This window comes from Leptonotus elevatus, chromosome 7 (assembly GCF_054856555.1).
Source record: "Leptonotus elevatus isolate MCC_2025b chromosome 7, RoL_Lele_1.0, whole genome shotgun sequence".
In the NCBI taxonomy this organism is placed as follows: Eukaryota; Metazoa; Chordata; class Actinopteri; order Syngnathiformes; family Syngnathidae; genus Leptonotus; species Leptonotus elevatus.
This window is the reverse complement of record NC_141245.1, coordinates 2,152,110-2,168,845: the sequence shown is the minus strand read 5'-3', so window position 1 is coordinate 2,168,845 and position 16,736 is coordinate 2,152,110. Positions and strand designations below refer to the sequence as shown.

At 38.7% G+C, this 16,736-nt stretch overlaps 1 protein-coding gene across 2 annotated transcripts in view; it reads left to right on the top strand.

Annotated features, from left to right (window-relative positions):
* Nucleotides 1–8,038: 8,038 nt before the first annotated feature.
* LOC147170363 (kinase suppressor of Ras 1-like) overlaps nucleotides 8,039–16,736 on the top strand; it is a 31,752-nt gene continuing 23,054 nt past the window's right edge. For both annotated transcript variants that reach the window (XM_086081213.1, XM_086081212.1), the window contains exon 1: nucleotides 8,039–8,183. In XM_086081213.1, the coding sequence (XP_085937339.1) occupies nucleotides 8,181–8,183 (3 nt within the window). In that variant the 5' untranslated portion in view covers nucleotides 8,039–8,180. The remainder of the gene's footprint in view (nucleotides 8,184–16,736) is intronic.

Genomic DNA, 16,736 nt, shown 5'->3' with positions numbered 1-16,736 from the left:
CTGAATCGTACTAAATGAGAATCGCAATTCTTATGAAAATCTATTTTTTGGTTCACCCCTAATAGAACATATTATTGTAAACAAACTTTTTGGGTTCACTTCCCCTTTAAACATCATTGGGACATATTGAGACAGATTTTTGTGTGTGTGATTGAAACCAAAGTCAAATCCCATTAATTGCAATATATTTGGACTCAAAGGTTTTAGGTTAATGCACCTAAACCAAAGTCCCCTTTAAGGTAGAGCTGGTGGCATTTATAGGGTAACAATACAACCTCCCAAGTAAATGTCATTGTGTAGTTCAAAGCAGATTATGTGGTATACAGTCATATGTGGGTTGTGTCTGTGAACCTTGGCAGAGGCCTGTGTCCTGACCAGCAGCCGTCGCCATTCTGTGGAAGTGGTGACAGAGTGTGAGTCATTCCACAGGCATGTGTGGTTTGAGCAGAAGATTACATTTGGTGACATGGGTCACTGTTACTTTGTGTTGCATATAAATTACCTGGGTGTCTGACTACGGAACAATTTCACTACTGTGATTGATACCCAAAAGAACAATTCCATATAATGTACTGTATGCTAGCTACGACAACCTTTAAACTGAGCCCTTGAGTTATGAGTAAGGAAATTGCTACAGATTGTGGTACATCATTCACAAAGAAAGTCTATTTTTAATACATTTATAGTATGAAAAAAAACATATTTGCCTTAAATAAATGTTCTTGAAACACCAATGGGTTACAGAGGTTGGCAGTAGAGCCAAACGACTGACTGAAGGTGAGGTCACCTGTTCATCAAACCACCGGTCAGCTTTAATTTTCTCTCTCTCTCTCTCTCTCTCTCTCTCTCTCTCTCTCTCTCTCTCTCTCTCTCTCTCTCTCTCTCTCTCTCTCTCTCTCTCTCTCTCTCTCTCTCTGTCTGAATGAAAACGTAAAAAAATAAAAATAAAATTATATGCAAATTTAGCTTATGTTTTGTTGTTCCCAATGCTCTTTGGAGCACATAAACTGGACATGTGTTTACCTTAATAGCAATTAGCAGTATTTAGTGCTGCACTTTAATTAACAATAACAAATACATTTTGCATGGAGAGTAACAAAACTACCAAAAGGATGAATGTACGCCACATAGACTTATGTCACATTCTCAATTTCACAGTCTGCATGTGCGTTCCTGTCTTGTAAAACTGTAGAAGAGGTGAGCACTGCCCTCAGGGCTTTGCTGGGATCAGGCGTGTTTCCACAACATTTGCATGATGTTGACAGTTCAGTAAGATATATGAAGAGGCAGGGATGAATACAGGGCGTGAGCTAATAGTATGTTAGCGGAGTCTTCCTTTTAGAAGTAAACCTCATTAAGTATTTTAGTGGCTCCTGTTAAAATACTTAAAATTCACAATTTAAAAAGCATTAATGTTCATTTGTTATTAAAGTAAAAGGGGTGTGGACTATTGGTTAGCACATCTACCTTACAACTTGTGAGTCACAAGCACTCAAAACTTGCTCATTGCTAACACATTTCATGGTTGACCAAGAGCCCTGCACAGTGCAGAGCAGAGGTGACAAATTCAGGTCGAGAAAGTAAAAACCCTGCCACAATTTGGCTTTAGCTATTGATGCTAGCTAGCTAGCTCCCTAGCAGGTAAACAAGCACCATGGGAGCTAGCTCTAGCTAGATGTCTAGTACCTGGGCTGGGGCTAAAGCCAAGCGGTGGCAAGGCTTTTACTTTCTGGACCTGGATTTGCCACCTCTGGTCCAGAGACAATTAACGTAAATGACGAAATGAGCAAAAATGCAAATACAACAATGGCAGCATGAGTTACATTACAAGCTGATGTGAAAACGCCATATAAAGTTCATCTGAGCACAATGTTGTCACAATACCACATTTTTAACCTCCATTCAATACTAGCAAAAAATACTTGAAACACAATTTCACAGTTACTGGTAAACTTTTTCAATATAAGAGAATCAACAACAGAAACCTTTTTATCTGCCGAGCTAAGTGGCAGAAATGTGAGCAACTCTCAGTGCACGTTACTAACGGTATGTTGAAGGCAGGTGGATTCACATGCCAATCAATTTATTTCCTCTTGAAAAGTAACAAAATTGCTTATGAGGTAGGACAGAAAAAAAAGTAACACCACAAAACATATCAAGTTAAAAAGACAATGACCTGACAAGAAAGGAGAGAAAGTGAACAGCATGTACCCCAATACAAACAGCTAGGATGAAGAGTTGAGCACTGATTGGCTGACACAGAGGTAATAGAACAAATGAAATCAATTAAAGAGAGGCAGGAAACAACACAGATAACACATGGCTTAATCCTTTCTCTCTTAGTTTTATTCTATTGAATACAGTCAGTGACACGGCTTTGGTTTTTGTACATTGCATTGTTAAGCAGGCAAAGCAAAGCAAGAGTGCAGGGTATAGCCAAAAAAGGTATTCACTCATAAAAAGGCAAGCAAAGGTAACACATAGTGCTGGATAGAAAAAAAGTATCATTATTAAAGTCCCCACCAAAAAACAACAACAACAACAGATTCAGATTAAGAATATTTATTGACCTTGTCACAAAGTAAAAACGAAACTTCGTTTGAAGCATCCATACAGCAGAGTTGGTAAAGTGCAAAATCCCACAAAATAAATACCCATAAAATAACCCAGTGTAAACATTCGAACACTAAGCGCAATTTAAGGTAATAAAGTGCAGAGCAGAAATATTCAGATACCTGAGAATGTGCATCAGTGCAAAACCGTAACATTTAATCAAATAATATGGTCGTCAAATGTTATGAATAAGAAGGGTAAATTGAGAAAAGAGTAGTGACATTCTGCAACAATGCAAACCGGTTCGAAGTTATTGTTGTTGTTGGGTGTTATTATTGTTCATAAAGGACATTTGGTGGAGCTTGGACCGGTGTTTGAACAGCCGGATGGTGTTAAAGGCCGAGCTATAGCTATAGCTATAGTCCACAAAGAGGAGCCGTGCATAATTTTTTTTATGCTCCAGGTGCTCTAAAAGTACATGCAGCACCGTGGCAATGGCGTCCTCAGTTGACCGGTTCGTTCTGTATGCAAATTGGTGCGGGTCCAGTGATGGCAGTAGGGCAGCTTTAATGTGTTTGATGACTCGTCTCTCCAGGCATTTGGCAGGGATGGAGGTGAGAGCCACAGGTCTGTAGTCATTCAGACATGTGACATTGGACTGTTTTGGAAGAGGAACAATTGTAGCTGCTTTAAAGCAGGCAGAGACCAGCGAGCAGGACAGTGAAGTGTTGTAGATAGAGGTGAAGACGTCTGCCAGCTCCGCAGCACAGTCTTTCAGCACCCGGCCCAGAACTCCATCTGGACCAGCCGCCTTCCTGGTGTTAATGATGCGGAAAGTACATCTCACCTCACGCATGCTCAGGACTGGAGCGGGGTCGGTCAATGGGAAGGGGGGCAGGACAGGGTCGGTGTTGTCCCTGTCAAAACAGGCATAGAAGAGGTTTAGGTTCCTCAGCCAGAGTGGGACTGTTAGCTGAGGGTGATGGTGGTTACCTCTTGTAGTATGTGATGGCCCTGATGCCCTCCCAGACTTGTCTTGGGTCTGTGGTGTTTTTAAACCTGGCCTCAATACACCTCCGGTAGTGATATTTGGCTTTAATGCCCCTCCTGAGAATAGCTTTAGCAGCATTGTATGCCTCCTGGTCTCCAGAGTAGAATGCAATGTCCCTTGCTCGGATAGGTTGTTTTACACAGTGTGTCATCCATGGAGAATCATTAGGAAACACATGGAACTGTCTCCAGCATGTGACATTGTCCACAGAACAACAACAACAGAGAATCCAAGTAAACAAAGACAACAGAGAACAATCAGAACTGCCCCTGACCAAATTGGGGCACCAAGCAAAATTGAAAATTGTATTAGGAGCCCCATCCACTGCTGTAGTCAAAACCACACCAACTGAGGCCAAGCCATTATCGAGACCAGAGAGTATGGAAACCGAGACAAGACCAAAACTTTTGGGAGTCGAGATTGAGACAAGGGATCTATTTCACAAAGCACGTTTAGTGAGAACTCTGGGTCAAGAAACCCTGAAATGTGGGAAATTCTGCGTTTTCCAATTCAGAAAGGGAGGTAACTGAAACCAGTGAAAAAGAGATAACTCTAGCCTGTTTCATAAAAAGAGGTAATTTAGGCTCTCGGTCAGTTACCCTAGTAACATGTTCCATGAACCAAACCTGGTCGAAATACAGGTTTTTCACAATGAACCTTGAGGTTTTCTCGGTCCCCGCCTCCTTTCAGCCACACACACGACATTTCATTTCCTCATTCAGAAAGTCCGCTGCGGCAGGTTTTTGCGTAAATACGCCTATAGTCTATAGCGTAAAGTCACGAACATGGCATGTCCTTTTGACAATGACCCTATTGATGAAGTTGCCACATTTTTGCGCAGGGAATTAAATATTCGTCGTGAGATTGTTATCAGACCGCGCATAGATATGCTGGCATTTCCGGACAGTTATCTTATTGAGCGGTACAGTTTCACATCACAGTCCATCATCTGCATACACAATTTACCGGTAATCCGTGTTTACATTTGCAAAATTACCGGCACCGTAGTCATGTGCTCACATCACAGCATATATTGTGTGTTACGCTCTGTTTTTTTTTCTTATAAACGTTTGAATAATGTTTTTATATTTTATCTTAAATAAAGTGCGCTTCTCCCTTGCAGGATTGCTCCTAAAAAAAAATAATGAGTCACTATTCAACTGGTTTCCCCTGTAATATTATTGTGTTTGCAAAGGACTACATTTAAATTTGTGCATTCACCCGACACCCGAGCAGCAACGTTCTCCCACGCCGCCTTCCTCTATGGGGAGCCGCTGCGGTGTTGCACATGTTCAAATTCGCCATATGATCGCATTTAGATTTCCAGTTGAGAGGGGTAAAATACACGGAAGCCGAGGGCGGTGCTTCCCCGTTGCCATGGTGACTCGACGAATCGGGGCTCTATTGATGTGATATTTTTAGTGTTGTGGAAACGCCAGGTGAAACTACTCTGCGTTGATATAACTAACTCAAATTAGTTGTCTTGGAACCGAAAACGCAGTTTCCTATCTCAGGGCATTTCAACTCGCTGTTCAGGGTTAGTCTCGTTGTTAAACGTGCTTTGTGAAATGGACCCAAGACCAAGATGTATATATCCAAGAAAAATCACACACAAAAAACAGAACAAAATGACCAGTATCTTTTTTTCTCTCATTACATTTGCAAACAAAAACAAATTCTGCTCTGTTATGCAAATTATCCAGTCCTACTTATTAAAACTGAATTGTCTTGACAAGCCAAGTTAAATGTAATTTTACAAAGAAAATATTTGAAGCCAGGAGAAGCACATCATGCAACACTACATACAATATATATCTTCACTTTTTTTTTCTTAATGAACGAAATCAAATTTCAGTTTGAATTATTATTATTGTTATTTTTTTTATGCGAGAGCTCAGTATTGTTCATTCGGTAATCTTACAGATTCGACATGTCATCATCATTGCTCTCTCTCTCTCTTTTTTTTCCTTGTTCTTTTTTTTTGTATGTGCGGGTGTGCATATGTGTGTGCTCATTAATTCACCTAAAACCTATTAAAAATCCCATACCGTTCACCTAAACCGAATACTTCAAAATCCAGCTAGTCGTGAAGTTGTCAGGAGACCCGAGGAAGGATCAAAGAAAAGAAAGAAAAATTAAATCCAGCACTGACCAGCCATCACCTACTACCCACCGGGTTACCAACCAGAAATTTTCACCAACCCCAGAAACATGTAAATTCCCACCAAATAGGGAGACCTCAAGAGACCAAAGGAAAGGAAGGAAGGATAGATGAAGCAGAGTGAGATCCACAGACACCAGCCTTCACCGATTCAACGACCAGAGGAAGAAGCAGATTGTGTTTGAGTTTCGATAGATGCTGGTGTGGTGGATCTGGCATGCATGAAAATCTCCACCAAAGAGGAGAGCTGTCGACCCCTGCCAGGACAGAGCAAGCGCAACACCTCAGGGCCCCCCAGGCCACGGCAGCGCCAAGGGACAACCCCCGGGCCCCACAGGGGCCACCGGCTAGAGAGCAAATCCAGGAGCGCCCCCCACCCCAACACGGCCCGCGCCCCCAACCCAACGCAGCAGGACGGGGCACGGCAGGCCCACCAAGCACCCCACCGGCCCACAGGGGAGCGGGGGGCTCCCCTCATCACCCCCCGCCCCTCACCCACACCTGCCACCCACCACAACCCAGCCCCGCCGCCGCCCCCAAATCCAAAGACCCCCCTCCACCCCACACACACCCTTTGTACTAGCTTGCAACAAAAGTGTTAGCGTTAAGGTTCATTAAAGAGCAAAATGATCGACTTCCTGCAGCCAAAGAACCAACATAGAGGACGCTGTAGACTAGAAATATGTCCTGTTGGTTGCGTCTAAAGCTCTACCCATTTACTGGTGTAATAAATGATATTTCCATTGCATAAGAACCTCCCAAGTAATGACTTTGGCCTCGACTAATAACTAACGTGTTCATTGTTTATCATCAATTGTTATTGTTATGCACCCTATGCTGATGGAAATTGGCAAAAAAGTTGGGCACCTCACGGGAACGCTTATGTGCAATGCATTGCACATATCCACATTCACTGTGCAAAATAATTTCTTATTACTAAACTCATGTCAAACTGAAATTATACTCATTGGCTCCCAGCACCTCCAAGAGGCAACATCTCTAATGATACAATGATGAGAATGATAATAATATAGATAATGATATAATGCAAGATGATAATGATATAATGGCTCGTGTCGGTTTTGCAATAATCACCAGTTGCACTGTAAGGAATCTCTGCATTACATTTGACCAAGATCTATCCTTGTCTAATGTCAGAAACAGCCATTTTTTTCACCTGCAAAATATCATTTTTTTTTTTAACTCATTCACTCTCAGCCATTTTCACTGAAGCAACCCCCTTCGCTCCCGGCTGGTTTACTGGATTTTGACTGATTTTGCAAGGTCCACAGAATATTCTGATCTATTGCTATAAAAACATGGAACCTACCAAAAGAAAGAGTCTCTTCTTTCATCAGGAAAAAAGTATATTTGTATTTGTTTCTGTGTTGCAGCAATTAGCATTTGAATATAGCTAAGTTTCATCATTATTCACAAATCTGTTTAAAACACTGAGGAAAATAACTTGTTGCAACATGGCCCTGGCTGATTTCTCATACTCTGCTGCCACCTGCTGGGCGTTTTTTGTAATAACTACCATTGCTTTAAACCATCTCTTCAGGAGCTGTATCAAATCCTTCTGTATGCTTTCGCATAAAATAAAAATAAAACACATTAAAAACGTATAAATACGTTTTTGGGAGTGCAAGACAAAGCATTAAAAACATATTTATACATTTTGGGCTTGAATTAGTTAATTTCGTGCCACTTTCAGATCCTAAAAAAGTGCTTTATTTAAGATTTAATTTAATTTAATTTGTAGCACTACATGGCCACTCACCACGGCACAATAAAGGGCTTGCAGTGTTTATGCCAAAACAAAACTTTTGGAATTATGGCCAAAAAAGTTCATCTTGAATTTCATCGAACCACAATATGTTTTCCCTCAATTCCTTGTGGGTTTTTGCATGATGTAGACACACACAAAAATGCCTACATAAACGTTGAATGATTTAGCGTGCCAAAGAAAAAGCGTGGAATTAGAAAAGATTAAATGATGATGAATGAGTGTATGGTATAATCAGCATCCCATCTTGCTGTCCTTAAACAACCCAAAAAGAGTAAAACAACAACTGACAGAGCCCAATACTGACAAACTGCAAAACCCATGTATTTTGGTATTCCCTGTAGGCTACTCCCATTTGTATGGTGTTAGCATGTCAGGTAAACAAGGCAAATTAATGGCTATCCAGAAAGTCTTGCCGAGGGAGGGAGGTAATGAACAAATGGGGGAGGAGATTGTTAGGAGGGTGGGAACTGGGAATAGACAAACAGGGAGTGTGAAAATAGTGCCGGGAAGACTGGTTGCAACTCTCTCAGTCTGTTCCTGTGCAGCCGGCTGCACCCGGGGATTACTTTTGAGCAACACCTGAATTGTGAGAGGAGGCTCTCTGACGTGCTGTACATCCTGTTGACATGGTAACGTAATCCAAGTACAAGAGTTTGTATGTAATGTAAGGCGCAAAGAAAGTACCTGTGTCCTTTCTTTTTCTGTCCTTGTTTTTCTTTTGGAAATAGTTCTATGCAGTAGCAATTTGTGGTCACTTTTGTGGCGAGTCTCGGTTTGATCAGCTGCTTGAGTCTTATGTGTCTGGCAGAGACACTTCTCTTGAATGGCATGCAATTTGCTTGTTAGGTTCAGGCATACACTTGGAAAAACCACGTGCCTGTTACTGTGTGGACTCCACCCCTCACATTTAGTCTGTCAGTTTCCCTGTTCTGTTCACCTGGAAGTTTATTTTAATGTGAGTGTGTGTATGACAGAGCGATAATATTTATGGTAAAAAAGGTGGAAATTTGGTGGAAGAGGCCATTATCTTGACGGTTTTTCAGTTTCTCCGGATGGATTCTGTAACTTTATTCATTTTTCTTTCCGTTCTGCTGTGGCTTTGTTAGCTGTAAACACAAGCATCTGAGGCATGCCCAGGCACTGCCCAAGTGTTGGTATGTAGCAGCTATTGCAGTGTCAAGTTCAAAGTCTGTTTCTCCATTTCTGCTCTATATAATGTGTACAACACTAAAGTCTTGAAAATGCAACTAAAAAATACTATTTTGGGTCATTTCTCCATGCCCATTTTTAAGATACATTTTGGAATGTTTAATATTAATAAGTAAAATGAAACAATACTGAGATGTGGTTAGCCTAAGTTACACTATAGGTGGATTTCAAGGAAAAATAAACAGTTTGATCATAACACAATTACTATAAGGCTGTTTAATCACTCTAATAATATTTTTGCCGCCCCATGATTTTCTGAAAATTTTAATTTTACAAATGATTTTTGGTGAGCCCCACACTAGTAGTGTTTTGTTTTTGTTTTTTTGTTTTTTTAACTGAACAGTTTAGTGCCAATTATTACTCATAGAATATAATTTTAATGTTAATTCACATAAGAACAACTTCATGTCAAATGGGAAATCTGTTCTAACCATCAACATTGATGATGCTAAGCAAATATCTTGTCTATTTTTTTTAATCTTTCTATTTTTTTCCTTTCTGTTGTGTTTCTGTTGTTCATTTATTTGTGCATTGTGCTACTTTCCATAAAATAAATAAACATCATTGCGTCTCAAAACAATATCTCAACTTGATGGGTGATAGATAGTGTTTGTAGAACACAGTTTCTTACTTTTCTTTAATGTAAAGAATGTCTTGTCTAATGTTTTCTCTGACCATGTCAAATCATATAATTTATTAATTTTAGGGAGTAAACTTCATCATCCCTCACTTTTTTTCTTATCGATATGCGCATGCTTACTTTCTCAAAACTGCACTATGAAAACAATCCAGTGTAGAGAGCTCAATAGCTGCTCCAGGAATGTGCTGCAGTAAATACACTGTATGTGTACATAGCAAACGAGAATTCTATGCAGCTACGGGTTTTAAGTTACTGCTACGTTAAGTGTACCAGAACGCTGTGATCCCTAAAATGAAATTTTGTAATTTAATTAAAGGCAGTATCTTCTTCTTTCTCTTTCCCATAATCCTATTTAGGGGCTGCCAAAGTGAAACATCCTCTTACATGTCCATGTCCTCTGCAACGTCTGCTGTAACTCCAGCTATTTGCAAGTCTTCCCTCATCAGATCCATAAATCACCTCATTGGGGTCCCTCTTTGCCTCTTGTACCTGGCAGCTCCATTTTCAGCTTCTATTGATGTAGCCATTAGCCAGAATCCCTCTTCTGCACATGGCATCTCTAGCTTTGTCTCCAAACCTTCCAGTCTGTGCTGTCTAATGAGCTCATACCTATACCTTCCGTCCTCACACTGTAAAAATAAAAAAATAAAAAAGCCCATTAACTTAAGAATTTTTGCTGAAAATTCACCATGACACGCTAAGTTCTTTGCATAGTCCAGGGGTGGCAAATCCAGGTCTAGAAAATAAAACCCCTGCCACATAGGGTTGCCACCTTGGATTTGTGGGGGGGAAAGGGACACCTGACCAAGCTCGGGCCTTAACAGTCAAGCCCGAAATTATTCATACCCCCGGCAAATTTTGAATATGTGGACATTTTATCATTACAAAATCCCAAAACACACAGCAAGTGGTTAAGAAATAGTTCGCGGACAAAAATGTTAACGTTTTTCAGTGGCCCACACAGTCCAGACTTGAATTCAGTTGAAAATTTGTGGAGGGAACTAAAGATCAGGGTGATGACAAGAAAAGCTCCGCTAAAGATGAATGGGCAAAAATATCAGCCGAGTCATGCAAAAAGCTGATCAGAAACTATAGGATGCGTTTTATTTGCTGTAATAGCCAATAAAGGCTTTTCTATTGATTTATGAGGAAAAAGGGATTGTTCAAATGTATATAAAAGCTGAGATTTTTTTTTTACCAGAGAGAGAGAGAGAGAGAGAGAGACTGTAATGCAATGTATGTCCCTCAACACAAACCTAACTGAACTTAGTGTAATGTTCATTATTCAGCTAGTCACACACAATGTAAACTACAAAAAAGGCATTCACTCTAAAAATAACAATAAGATACAAACACGATGTGGCAATGTGTAACTATTCTAGAAAAACGTCACCCACAATTACGTACGTACTACAAAGTCACACACTTGGTTCTATAAAGAGCCACCATGTAATAATACAAGTGTCGATATACATTTTTTGTTCAAATTGATGTAGAAATGTCTGAAAATCCCGCTGACTCACCGACTTCCCTGGCTTCCATGAAAGGAGGACTGAAATTACCTTAATGGCAGTACTTTGTCTGTAAAGCACAAGGATTTAGCTTTCAGGCACAATTGGAATTTTTCAGATAGCACAAATGGTGCCAGAGTTACGGTAATCCAAAGTGCACCTACGGAAATGTGCCGCCGCCGGCACGCTCGGTAACAAAGAGTTCCACAGTAGCTCAGGGGACATTTTTAGACTACAGAATTAAGAAAATCAAATTATCTTTTGGCATTCTTCCTAAAAAAAACGGGACAAATTGTGTCCTGGGAGAGATTTTTAGTTTTCCAGGACAGCTGGTTAAAAAAAGAGAACAATTCTGGAAAAAAAACGGGACGAGTGGCAACTCTACTGCCACAGTTTGGCTTTAGCCCCAGTTGCAAGCTAGCTAGCTCCCAAGGTGCTCGTTTACCTGTTCGGGAGCTAGCTAGAAAGCTAGCTTGCAGGGGCTAAAGCCAAACTGGCAGGGTTTTTACTTTATGTACCTGGATTTGCCACCTCTGCATACACCATAATGTATGTTTAGACAAATGAAGCAACAAAATTAAAATTATCCATAATTTATAAATAAATATAAATTGTTCCAACATAAGAGTATGAGTTTTGGCCACGCAGGTGACTGTTACACCAGCAATTAGCGGCAGATTGTAGACTGATCTGGTGTATTTTTCCACCAAGTCACCCCCTTTGTTCAGATTAAGGTTCCTCAATAGCCTTTTTAACTTGTAGGGATGATAGGGTGTTTATAAAAGTATCGTTTTACTCCACTAAGAGCCATCTAATATTCTATATATAACAAATGTAACTTTCAAGCACTATAGGCCTATGTGCAGCGCAATAATATGGCTTTGTGGCTAAAAGATCCAGCTTCTACTTTTAAACTTAGCACATAAAGTCAAGTTCACATATTCAAATTTGACCTTTTTGTTTAAACAACTTGCCTCAAAGAGTTTGAACATATGAACATATGTCAACAATTGAACACATGTATTAATGTGTGAAAACCTACTATGCACTTACAATAACATAATGACTGATTTTTTATTTTATTTTATTTTAGAGTGCATCTCTCTCAAAGATAATCTCAACATCTTCGACTCTGCCACCTACAACTCTGTCTCATTGCTATTGTCTCAAAACCAAACAACATGGCTGGTCTCATTCCTGTCCTACAAACATTTTCTAGTGCTCTTCTGTCAGAGATCACTTCTTGATACTTTCCTGTACCTGCACCATCCTGCCTGTACTCTCTTCTTTACCTTTCTACTTCATTGCCCGTTGCGCTTAACACTTGATCCCAAGAACTTGAACTCCTTCCCCTTTCTACTTCTACTCCTTGTAACGTCACTATTATCCACCGGCCTCACTTTCATTCACACAGATGTCCTCTGCCTTACTGGGACTGAGCTTCCTTTGTTGTCACTCCGGTGCATACCTCCACCTCTCTAGGTTTCCTTCACTGTCTCACTGTTTTCATACGTGTCTTGGACATATTTCTCCTCCACTCACGATTTCTTGGTTTGGTTTGGTTTATGGTTATGTACATGAAATTCATAGACATATACCATAATACATTTATAAATCATATCCTCATACTCACATATACAATTTTCATTACACTCATACCGATACATCCAAAGAAATTACAGCATATATACATTTTTTACAGCTCATGTCTGATTTGCTTTTAAACAATTGTTTTAATTCAGCAAGTGACTGACATCTTTTCAGGTCAGTTCCAAACTCATTCCACAAAAGAACACATTTTACAGAAACACACCTTTGCCTAATATTTGTTCTTGTTTTAATTTTTTTTGTAGACACTTGTACCCCTTATGTTATAAGAACTCTCTCTAATTTCGAAAAGCTTCTGAGTACTGTGGCAAAGTAGAGTTGTGTACTTAATACATGATTTGTGCTATTTTAAACTCAACTAAGTCATAAAATGTCATTGTATTTAATTTAATAAATAGTGACTGTGTTGGTTCTGCATATTTTTTTTAAATTTTATTGAATTTTTCTGGAGAAAAAAAAAAGGTTCTGCATATTTTGATAGATTAATAAATCTTATGGCTACTTTTTGCCATTTGAAAACCAGGCCGGTATTTGATTTATATGTGTTTCCCCAGATTTCCACACAATAAGTCAGATATGGTAATAATAATGAACAATATAATGTGTATCATGATTTCTTATTCAGGACATCCTTAGTTTTAGAGAGTATCCCTATAATTTTTGACATTTTCCTTTTGACATTATCTATGTGTGACTTCCAAAATAACTGAACTAAACTACTCCAAGAAATTTATTTTCATACACTCTTTTTATTTCAATTTAATTTACCATAATTTTGACGTTGTGTGGTTTGTCTAGTACCAAAAACTATTGATTTTGTTTTATTTAAGTTTTGTGATAATTTGTTCATATGAAACCAATTTTTTTATGTGTGTAATTCATACTCCACAGTAGTCAGAAGCTGCTTCAGGTTTTCTCCTGAACAATAGAGAGTTGTGTCATCGGCGAATAAGACACTTTTGAATATTTTTGAGACACAACAGATATCATTTATATACAATATAAATATTTTGGGGCCTAGCACAGACCCTTGGGGTACTCCATGAGTAATCTTCAAGTGTTTTGATTTTATATTGTTAAACTGTAAGTACTGATATCTATTATCCAAATAGCTTTTTATCCATTTATATGCCAAACCTCTTATGCCATATCTTTCTAATTTATTCATTAGTATAGAATGATCTATAGTATCAAATGCTTTTTTTTTTAATCCATAAAAATTCCAACAGTACATTTTTTATTATCTATGTTAGCAGATATTGCTTCTACGAGTTCCATGAGGTGAGGTGGTCTGTTTTTCTCTAAACCCATATTGATTTTCACTTAAAAGCTTATGTTTCTCAATAAAATTGTCCAGTTTTTATGAAAATATTTTTTCTAGAATTTTTTAAAACTGTGCCAGCAGTGATATTGGTCTATAATTAGTGAATATATGTCTTTCTTCATTTTTATGAATAAGAATAACTTTTGCTATTTTCATTTTTGATGGAAATATACCGGCTTTAAATGACAAATTACATATATATGTATTATGTTGCACAACATATTTTATAATACTTTTTACTAATGTCATATCAATGTTGAAGCAGTCAGTGGACCTTTTTATTTTTTAATATTTTAACAACATTTAATTATTCTGTATTATTAACAGCATTAAACCACATAGTGGATGAATAATGTGCTTATCTATTTCATGTTTGTTTCTTGGCTCTGGGATTTCTTTTGCCAAATTACTGCCAACATTACCAAAATACTAATTAAAATCATTAGCTATGTCTGAAATTTTTTCAATAACAATATTTTTATCTTTTATAAAATATTCTGGATAATCTCTTTTTTTTGTAGCTATTTTTAATTACATGATTTAGTATTTTCCATATTTCTTGTGTGTTGCTTTTATTCTGCTCTAGTAATGCATGGTAATGATCTTTCTTACTTGTTCGTATAATATTCAATAGTTTATTTTTGTAGTTCTTGTGCTTTATTTCAGCTTCCATAGTTCTCAATTTAATAAATCTTTTGTATAAAATGTTTTTCTTTTTACATGCATTCTCTATCCCCTTCGCCATCCATGCCTTATTTAGACCATTATACTTTCTTGTGACTTTTATTAATGGACAATGTTTATTGTATAGAGAAATAATGGTAGACTGAAATGCACTGTATGCAATATTGGGATCATCATTTGAATAGACCTTAGATGATGATCCCAACATCGCATACAGTGCATTTCTTCAAACAGTACCACACCAGAACTCTCCCTTGACAGTCTCAATGCTAAATCCAGACACATATGAGCTTTTTTGCCCTTAGCTATACTTTTTAATCAGTAGCTATGGCCGAGTTGTTAAGATTGTTAAACCTGCCACCATGGGTACTATGGTTCAAGACCATCTCCTGACACATTTCTATGTCGTTCTTTTGCAAGACACCAACAAATCAAGCTGCTCCCCTGGGTGTTTAAGCAGGACCCTGCTCCAGTGTGTGCACAATTTGATGGGTCAAATACAGAGGTCAAATTTCATGTACATGTGTACATGACAAAAACAAAACAAAAAGATGATTCTTCATTCTCAAATCAAATATGCTATTTGCTGTGCTCTTTCTTGGCATGAAACCATACTATTGCTGTTGCTCAGAAATCTTCACTTCTTGTCTCAACCTGGTCACTACTCTTTCCCAAGATTTAATCTATGGATCAGTGGGTGGAACTTGAAATGAGAGAGGCAAGCAGACAGCTTCTAGCACAAAGTAAAGAAAAACGTGTGTGCCCATAAAGACATTAAAAGCATTTTCATTTCTGAAGGGAGCAGTTCAGACACTACACTGAGTGCCAAATTCACTAAAAGATTCACTATAAAGGCTTTTCGTGGCGCTAACCGCCTGTAAAAATTTATGAGAAGAGATGTGCATGTGAATTTTGGTGACAGTTGGGACACTATACAAATTGTGAATAAAAACTGAATGCAATTATGTGGAAGTGCAAAATTTCAATATTTTGTTCAGAATAGAACAGATCAAAAGTTTAAACTGAGAAAATGTATCATTATAAGGGAAAAATATGTTGATTGTAAATTTCATGATGCCAACAAATCTCAAAAAAGTTGTGACAGGTAGCAATAAGAGGCTGGAAAAGTCAATTGCACTTACACAATTACACAAAAAAACAGCTGGAGGACCAGTTACCAATAATGAGGTCCATTGGCAACTTGATTGGAGTATAAAAAGAGCTTCTCGGCGTGGCAGTGTCTCTCAGAAGCAAAGATGGGTAGAGAATCACCAATTCCTTCAATGTTGCGCAGAAAGATAGTGGAGAAATATCAGAAAGGTGTTTACCAGCGAAAAATTGCAAAAAGGTTGAAGTAATCATCATCTACAGTGCAGAGAATCTGGAACAATTTCTGTGTGTAAGGGTCAAGACCGAAAAATCATACTGGATGCCCATGATCTTCGGGCCCTTAAACGGCACTGCACCGCAAACAGGAATGTTTACTGTAAGGGAAATCACAGAAAGGGCTCAGCAATACTTCCAGAAAACATTGTGGGTGAACACAATCCATCGTACCAGCCGCCGTTGCCAGATGAAACTCTACAGTACAAAGAAGAAGCCATTTCTAAAGCAGACCAAGAAGCGCAAGCGTTTCTCTGGGCCAGGGGTTATTTAAAATGGAGTGTGGCAAAGTGGAAACCTGTTTTGTGGTCAGACGAATCACGATTCAAAGTTCTTTGTTGAAAACTGGGGCGCTATATCATACTGACTAAAGAGGACAAGGACAACCCGAGTTGTTATCAGCACTCAGTTTATAAGCCTGCATCTGTGATCGTATAGGATTGCATGATGGCATGTGGCATGGGGAGCTTCCACATCTGGAAATACATCATCAATGCATAAAGGTATATTCAGATTCGAGAACAACATATGCTCCCATCCAGGCATCATCACTTTCAGAGAAGATCTTGCATTTCTCAACACGATAATGCCAGACCACATGCAACACCAATTACAACATCATGGCTGCGTAGGAAAAGGATCCGGGTATTGAAATGGCCAGCCTGCAGTCCACTTCTTTCACTTATAGAGCACATTTGGCGCATCATAAAGGGGAAGGTGCAACAAAGAAAGCTCAACAGTTAGAGACGCGTGTTAGACAAGAATGGGACAGCATTCTTATATCTAAACTTGAGAAACTTGTCTCCTCGATCCCCAGACGTTT